At 59.7% G+C, this 7,641-nt stretch overlaps 1 protein-coding gene across 1 annotated transcript; it reads left to right on the top strand.

Moving 5' to 3' along the window:
* The first annotated feature begins 518 nt into the window (after positions 1-518).
* On the top strand, positions 519-7,221 carry LOC118643524 (CACN subunit beta associated regulatory protein). The gene is made up of 9 exons (XM_036281635.1): positions 519-612; positions 695-834; positions 1,093-1,157; positions 1,489-1,633; positions 1,876-2,047; positions 2,273-2,410; positions 2,902-3,112; positions 4,310-4,493; positions 6,171-7,221. The coding sequence occupies exons 1-9, from the start codon at positions 520-522 to the stop codon at positions 7,219-7,221; spliced, it is 2,199 nt and encodes a 732-aa protein (XP_036137528.1). The 5' UTR covers position 519.
* The last annotated feature ends 420 nt before the right edge of the window (positions 7,222-7,641 follow it).

Below are 7,641 nucleotides of genomic sequence, written 5' to 3'. Positions count from 1 at the left end.
CGCCTTTTTTGGCCTTTTCACTCCCACTATTGCTCTAAGACCCTATGCTCAGCCCCTCCGCCCTGCTCCCAGTAGTGGACTACTGGGTCCGTGCTAGCCTGGAGTCTCCTGAGGCGGCCTGTCCCTTTCCCCTGATGAGGCAGGCAGGGCCCTGTTGTCTCTCCGGGTGGTGGGCACGCAGGTAGAGCTTACAGCCTCAGTTTCTCCATTCTCCCACGGGTGCTTCCTCTTTCCTGGGCAGGGCTTCTGTCCCAGTGCTGCTACCTTGCCAGTCCGGCCCCACCAGCTGGGGAGGTGGTTGACTTCCATCTTAAAGATGGGGAGATGGAGGCCCCTGCTGAGCACTGATCTGAGGGGGTGGGAGTGGCCTCAGGTTCCCCCCACCTCTCTGTGAGTCACTGACCTATGTGGGCTCCTGCTCTGACTCCCTGGGATGAGGGAGGGGGCAGGTACAAGGGAGCTGGAGCTGAGCAGGCCCTGCCCCTGCCTCCCCCCTCCAGGCCTGTTCTCTACCTCAGAATGCAGCCCACGGCCACCATGGCCACAGCTGCTTCCACCTCCACCACGGCCACCCTGACCACGACGTGGGATAATACCACAGGACGCCCCACTGTGAGTGATGGGGTTGGGGAAGGAGATTGGCTGGTCTGGACCACCAGAGTCTAGGCAGGACCTGACTTCTGTCACCCCACAGGCAGAGCCTGACCCCATGTTGGACAACTATATGCTGCTGGTGGTGGTGATGTCGCTCTTTGTTGGGGGGACCCTTGTGGTGCTGTCCGGTGTGTTGCTCCTGTGCAGGCGCTGCTGGGAAGTCCACCAAGGCTTCAACAGGTGCGTGTCCACCACCCCACTGCTTTCCAGGAGGCTTGGGAGGCCCTGGAGCCTGGTGAACATCTGGCAGCTGGCCAGTGGGGAGCAGGTGCACCATACCTGTGCAGGGGCAGCGATGTTTGAGGATGATGGGTGCACGTATGTTTGTGCAGAAACCAGGTCCCAGCAGGTGGGCTCCAGTGAGCTCAGGACACTGCCCATAGGTACAAGCCCTGCAGGGACCCTGGCCCATCTTGTTCTCCTGTTGTCCCACCCCAGAGCCACGGAGGAGGCAGAGAAGACGACCACCACCTACCTGGATACCAGCACCCACCTGGTCCAAGGTGAGGTGCCACCCAGGACCCACCCCTTTCCATTCCTTGGCCTCCCCCCTTGGGCCTCCTGACCTTCTGTGTCTGTCTGTCTCCCCCACCAGACTGGGCGCAGCTCGATTCCGACTCATCTCTGTTTCCTTAAAGCCCACGCGTAGGTGCTCACAGGCGCCTGCTGAGTGAGTGAGTGTGTGAGCGGATGAGCGAGTGCCCACCCACCTCCCTGTCCATCCCTGGTGGTCAGTTGGGCTCCCTCACTCCCTTCCCGGCCCATCCCGCCCACAGCCTGCCAGCACCAGGTGAGGCCCACCCGGGGCCCACCCTCTTTTGGCTCTCCTCACAGACCCTGAATTGAGGGGGGAGGACCTCGAGGGCCAGGATGCAGAGACCGAGCGCTTCCTGTCCACCAGCTCCACCGGCCGCCGAGTGTCCTTTAATGAGGCAGCCCTGTTTGAGCAGAGCCGGAAGGCGCAGGACAAGGGCCGAAGGTAAGAGGATCCCTGGGAGGTCGGCATCTACAGGGATGGAGCATGGCCTTGATACTGGGTTCACTGGGCAGAGTGTGCCTCTGCTGAGTGGCTGCCATTTATGCTCTGCTCTCCCCAGACCCAGCAGGGTGGACGATGGGGCCATGGAGCATCAGATTGTGGACTGGGGGAATCTGGCCTGTGTAGGGTGGGCCGAGTACAGGGACGGGCTGCTGGGTGACTGGTGGGTATGCTGGGTACAGGTATACCCTAACAGAGGGGGACTTCCATCACCTGAAGAATGCTCGCCTCACCCACTTGCACCTGCCGCCCCTCAAGATTGTCACCATCCACGAGTGTGACTCCAGCGAGGCCAGCGCAACTACCATGCCTCACCCCACAGCACCTCCCAAGACCAGCCTTGCCATATTCCAGGTGAGTATTGGAGGGGTTAGCTGCCAAACCTGGGCTTGGTGGGAGGGACCCCCACACTCGCCGGGCAGGTGGCACTTTTCCCACTCTCTGGGCAGCCCTTTATCTCAGAACAGGGAGGGAGGCTGGTGTGGTACACAGAGGGTGGCTGGGCCCAGCATGCCCCCTCACCCACCAGTGCTCTTTGACTTGTCACTGCTTCCTCCTCCACCTGGCTCTGTCCCACAGCCCCCGGGGAAGGCCCTCACTGGCCGCTCCGTGGGCCCCAGCTCCGCCTTGCCAGGTGACCCCTACAACCCTGCCACGGGCCCTGCTGACTTCGAGATCAGCTGTTCCTCATCCAGTGACTCCGGGGAAGGCACCTCGGTGAGGGCTCCCTTGTGTCCCTTTTCTCTCCCTGTCCTGCTTCGGGATAGGTCAGCCTGTGGCCTCCCACTTCCACAGCTCTCCTTGTCCCGGCCTGGTCCCCGAACAGCCACAGCACATAAGTGGGTTCCTGTGAGCTGGGGAAGCTGCCCATGGATATGAGCCCTGCGGGGTGGGTAGCACACAGGACACGTGCACATGAGTATGCTCACACATGCACAAGGCACTCAGGCAGCTGGGCAGGTTGAGCTCAGGACCTAGCCCAAGCCTCAGGGTGAGCGCTCCCCGACATTCACCCTTAGACCACCTCCCCAGGGCTGGGAGGACAGAACTAGCCAGCACCTGGCTGAGCCCCTGGGAAACTTTTGGGCAGTGTCTGAGGGGAGCAGAGAGCTCCCTGCTCTCCCTCTGCACTTAACCTGGGCTGAGTAATAGGTGGGGATAGTGGAGAAGGGACCTTCCTGCCTGAGAGCATCCATCTTCCATCCCAGCTGGATGTGGGTGCGAAGAGCACCAAGCCTGGCGGGCTAGGGACCTCTGTCGGGCCTCGGGAGGCTGTCCCAGGCTCTGGGACAGGCCCAGTCCTGCAGTTCTTCACCCGCCTGAGGCGTCATGCCAGCTTGGACGGGGCTAGTCCCTACTTCAAGGTCAAGAAATGGAAGCTGGAGCCCAGCCAGCGGGCATCAAGTCTGGACACGAGAGGTGAGCTGTGGCCCCTGGCAGGGAGTGAGGACTGGGAACCTGCCCCAGGCAATCAGAGTGGGATGCTCAGAACCCAGGGTGGGGTCTCTGCTCCTGAGGGGTCTCCAGGGCCTGCTCCATGCTGGCCAATGGGTGCCTTGTCCAAGATCTCAGAGCTGATCAAGAGGCGGCCCAGGGCCATGCACTGAGCTTCTATGGGGCCCTAGATGATAGTGTTTTGGTTTCCCAGTTACTCTACAGTGGTGGTGGACAAGCAGCAGTATATGGTATGGAAACGAGTGCAGCTGTGTGCCAATAGCTTATTTACAACAAGGGGAGCCCATTTGGCCACCCCTGGACGAATAACAGCAACTTTCAACCCTGCAGACCTAGGGTCACGTGGGGTGCTGGATATAGGGCTTTCTTATCCTCAGCCCTAGGCAGGGTTGTATGGGGGCATGGGGAGTTGGGCACCACACTGTAACCAGCACTGCTCAAGAGAGCTTTGTGGGCCAAGCCAGGCCATGCATGTGCCTGTTGTCCTGTGGAGGAAGTGGGAGAGGGGACAAACTGTCAGAGAGAGAAGGTACGTGGCCAGTGACAGTGCCAGCCAGCCTCCTTGTTGGGGCCTGGCTCCAGCCGTCATCAGAGAGGGAGGGGTGAGTTCTGGCCTAGGTGCTCCTAGGCAGGGAGGGAGGGTCTGTCCCACTGCCCTTTTGGGAGCCCAGAGGCAGCCTGTGATTCCTGAGGGTGACTATAGTTAAGTGCAGGTGCAGAAGCACCCAGAACCTACCTATTTGCTAGGTGACTGTCCTCCCTACCCCTGAGGCTTTCCCACTGAAGCTTCTCCCAGGCCTCTGTGGTGGGAGGGTCCTGGCTTCTGTCCAGGTGGCCCATTGGCAGGGGTGAGGCTGGCAGGAGAGGGCTTTAGCTCTTCCCTCATCCCCCCAACCTGTCCCTCACAATCCCACTCCTTCCCGAATCTGTGCTTTATAAAGCCCAGCTGTGTATGCCACTAGGTGACCAGTGGAAGTCCCTGCTGTAGCCACACCTGTCTTCCCTGGCTGCTCAGGGCACTGCTGCTGCCTTGGCACAATTCCCTGTACAGCAGGGTGCACGCTCACCTGGCCCAGGCTGGTGCCTGCAGGCCCCGGGGGTGGGGGTGGGGTGCAGTGCTGGGAGGGGCCCAGGCAGGCTGATGTGCCTCCCTCTGCACAGGCTCCCCCAAGCGGCACCACTTCCAGAGGCAGCGAGCAGCCAGCGAGAGCATGGAGCAGGAGGAGGGGGACACCCCTCACATGGACTTCATCCAGTACATTGCCAGCACAGGCGCTGCCATGACCTTCCCGCCCCCCTGCCCCTTTCTGGCCAGCCCCACCAGCCCGTCCCCCACTCTCGGCAGGTATTTTTCAGTAGATAAAGGTGCTAAGGGTGGGCCTGTGGGCCCCTGCCCTACCCAGTCACCCATAGGTAGCCAAGGAAGTGCTTTCCCCAACCTGTCTACAGGGCAGGCAATCAATTTTCTCTGGTGCCACTGGCCCTCCGGAAGGCTACCTTGCTGGGGCCACTTCTGCAGCATGGACCATGGACTGGAGGAGGGGAGCAGGGGGAGACTGGGTAAGGGCAAAGGGGAGGGTCCCCAGGACTAAACGTCTACTCGCCTACTCTGGCGGGCTGAGGGGAGTCCCTAGTGGAGTTCTTGGCCTGAGGGGTCCCTCCCATCTGCCCAGGCTCCTTCTCAAAAATTGTTCTGACCCCATCTGCCAGCAGGACCCCCTCCCCCTGCCCAAGGGTAGCTATCCTAAAGCTCTTGGCCTATGTTAGTGATATGGGTGAATCAGAGAGCAGGGCAGGTTCCCACACTTGGGCATTTCCTGGTCTGGGTAGTGACCCCTTCTGATTGTGTATCATCCTCCTAGTTTCTTATCAATCCAAGTGTCATATCCAGTCACCCAGGGGTAGGGGACCTCCACCTGCTTAGTCCCTCCTCACTGCCCCTGTCCACACAAAGATGTGAGGAAGAAGGCGCCTTGGAAGAAAGCATTGCTTTTTCTGCGTGAGGACCCAACCACCTGCAGTGTCCACAGGTGTTTGGGTCACATATTGTATAAGACACCCTGGTTGGAAAGCAGGCTTAAGAAGGCTCAGAGTTTACCAAAAAGGCACCCTCATGCCCCTCTGCAAAAGAGACAGTATTTTATTTACCTTTTTTTTTTTTTATTAGTGGTACGTGCTCCTAGCGGGAACTGAACCCGGGACTCTCTGGTCCGCAGGCCGACACTCAACCACTGAGCCAAACTTGCCAGGGCTACTTTTTTTTTTTTTTAATCCTCACCAAGGATATTTTCCCATTATCTTCAGATAGAGTGGGAGGGAGGGAGAGAAAGGGAGGAAGAGAGAGAGAAACATCAGTGTGAGAGAAACACATCAACTGGTTGCCTACTACACAACCCCGACCAGGTCCTGGGAGGAACCTGCAACCCAGGTACATGCCCTTGACTGGAATCAAACCCGGGACTCATTGGTTTGAGGGCCGATGCTCTAACAGCTAAGTCAGGGCTACTTACTACTTTTTGGTTTTTTTTTGTGGTACGTGCCCCTAGTGGGAACTGAACCCGGGACTCTCTGGTCCGCAGGTCAACGCTTAACCGCTGAGCAAACTGGCCAGAACTATTTTTTAAATATAAACAGATGTTTATACTTTTTTTGTTAAAACTAACCTGAGGATATTTTTTCATTGATTTTTAGATGAGAGGGAAGGAGGGAGGGAGGGAGGGAGGAACATGGATGTGTTGGTTGCCTCACCCACAGCCCCAGTCATCTGGGGATTGAACCTGCAACTCAGGTACATGCCCTTGACCGTGAATCGAACCCAAACCCTTCTGTCAGCAGGCGGATGTTCTAACTGCTGGGCAAAACCAACCAGGGGGAGGAAGTGGAGGCAGTATTTTTTAAAAATTCACCTTCCACAGAGCCTGGCCAAGGTGGAGAGTCCCCATCCATGCCCACTCTTCCTGACCCAGCAGGTTGGCTGGGGATGGGAGGGGAGAACCCTCTGACTGTTGCACCTGGCTTGCAGGCTAGAGGTGGAGGAGGAGGCAGGCACCGCTGGAGGAGTGAACACGGAGTCCCCCACGGAGCGCAACATAGGTGGCACCGGGCATGAACAGCAGCAGGAGTCGGATAGTGAGCGGGACACGGGGTCTGAGCACACCCAGACCATCTACCGGGACATCTGGAGCCTGCGTGCCTCGCTTGAGCTGCATGCAGCCACTGCCTCAGACCACAGCAGCAACGACCGCGACTCTGTGCGCAGCGGAGATAGCTCTGGCTCTGGAGGCACGGCACCTGCCTTTCCCTCGCCCTCACCACCGCCCACGCTGCGGCCCTCGGATGGTGAGATGGGAGGGCCGCGCAAGCTGCTACAGATGGACAGTGGCTACGCTAGCATCGAGGGGCGCAGCATGGGTGACGATGGGCCTCCCAGCGCGCCAGAGAAGCGTTCCTTCACCAGTGCGGGCCACGTGGCTACCATGGAGGGAAGCTTTGAAGGTGTTCCTGCAGAGGAGTGCGCCTGGCCTCGCAGCCCACGTACCTGGTCCCGCCGCACACCACGCCGGGACTACAGTGTGGACGAGAAGACTGACGCCCTCTTCCACGAGTTTCTGCGCCACGACCCACACTTCGATGATGCTCCGCCTGCCGCTGCACGCCATCGAGCACGCGCGCACCCGCACACCCATGTGCGCAAGCAGTGGCAACAGCGCGGCAGGCAGCACAGTGACCCTGGCGAGCGCCCTGTGCCCTCTGCACCAGTGGGGCCCGACCCCCGCCCCACGCGCGCACCTCTGCGCCGTGGAGACAGTGTCGACTGCCCGCCCGACAGCCGCACAGGTGAAGAACCAGTTAGTCCCCCAGTGCCCACCATCCCTGCCATTGAGGAGGAGCCTGGCGGTGGGTGCCCAGGATCAGGCCTGTGTGCTCGGCCCTCAGAGGCACTGCTGGACAAGCTGGCAACTGGCCTTGAGGACAGACTCTTACTGCCACACCTCGCCCGGCCCATTGCTGCGGCCCCCACACTGGCCACTGCCACTGCAGCACCCACGTCCCCAGACCACAGTCCGGCCTAAGGTCCCCGTCCCGCGCTCCATCTTTTACTGCGTGCACAAGGTCTCTGTGGCAGGTCCTATTGGAGGTGGGAGGTGCTGGTGTGCAGGCTGAGGTGTGAGGTGCAAGTATATGACCCCAGACACCCCACACTGCCCCGGTGTGAATGTGCATACCCTCCAGTCACTAAGCTGGGTTCCCGTGTCATTTCAAGGCACAGGGACCCTGGCTTATCTGAAGGGAGCAAGGCGTAGTCTCATCTTGGAGCTCCTGAAGAAGGCGTTCACCTGCCCTTACCCTGATAGTGCAGCCTCTGGATGGTGGTAGGGGTTTTGTTTGCAGGAAACACCTATACCCTGGAGGGACAGTGTGGCCTGCCTGTGTGAGGCGCATGCACAGAGCACCCTTCCCAGAGCCAACTGAGCTTCGAGGCACATCTGGTC

This window comes from Molossus molossus, unplaced genomic scaffold, assembly GCF_014108415.1.
Source record: "Molossus molossus isolate mMolMol1 unplaced genomic scaffold, mMolMol1.p scaffold_m16_p_4, whole genome shotgun sequence".
Taxonomy (NCBI): Eukaryota; Metazoa; Chordata; class Mammalia; order Chiroptera; family Molossidae; genus Molossus; species Molossus molossus.
Note: the sequence above shows the minus strand (reverse complement) of the source record. Positions and strands in the feature narration are given on the sequence as shown.

Bases quoted from the DNA above. Each gene is read 5' to 3' on its own strand.
- LOC118643524 (XM_036281635.1), top strand. From the start codon at position 520: ATGCAGCCCACGGCCACCATGGCCACAGCTGCTTCCACCTCCACCACG. The intron at 1,158-1,488 runs GTGAGGTGCCAC...CTCTCCTCACAG, and splicing joins CAGCACCCACCTGGTCCAAG to ACCCTGAATTGAGGGGGGAG. The intron at 1,634-1,875 runs GTAAGAGGATCC...TGCTGGGTACAG, and splicing joins GCGCAGGACAAGGGCCGAAG to GTATACCCTAACAGAGGGGG.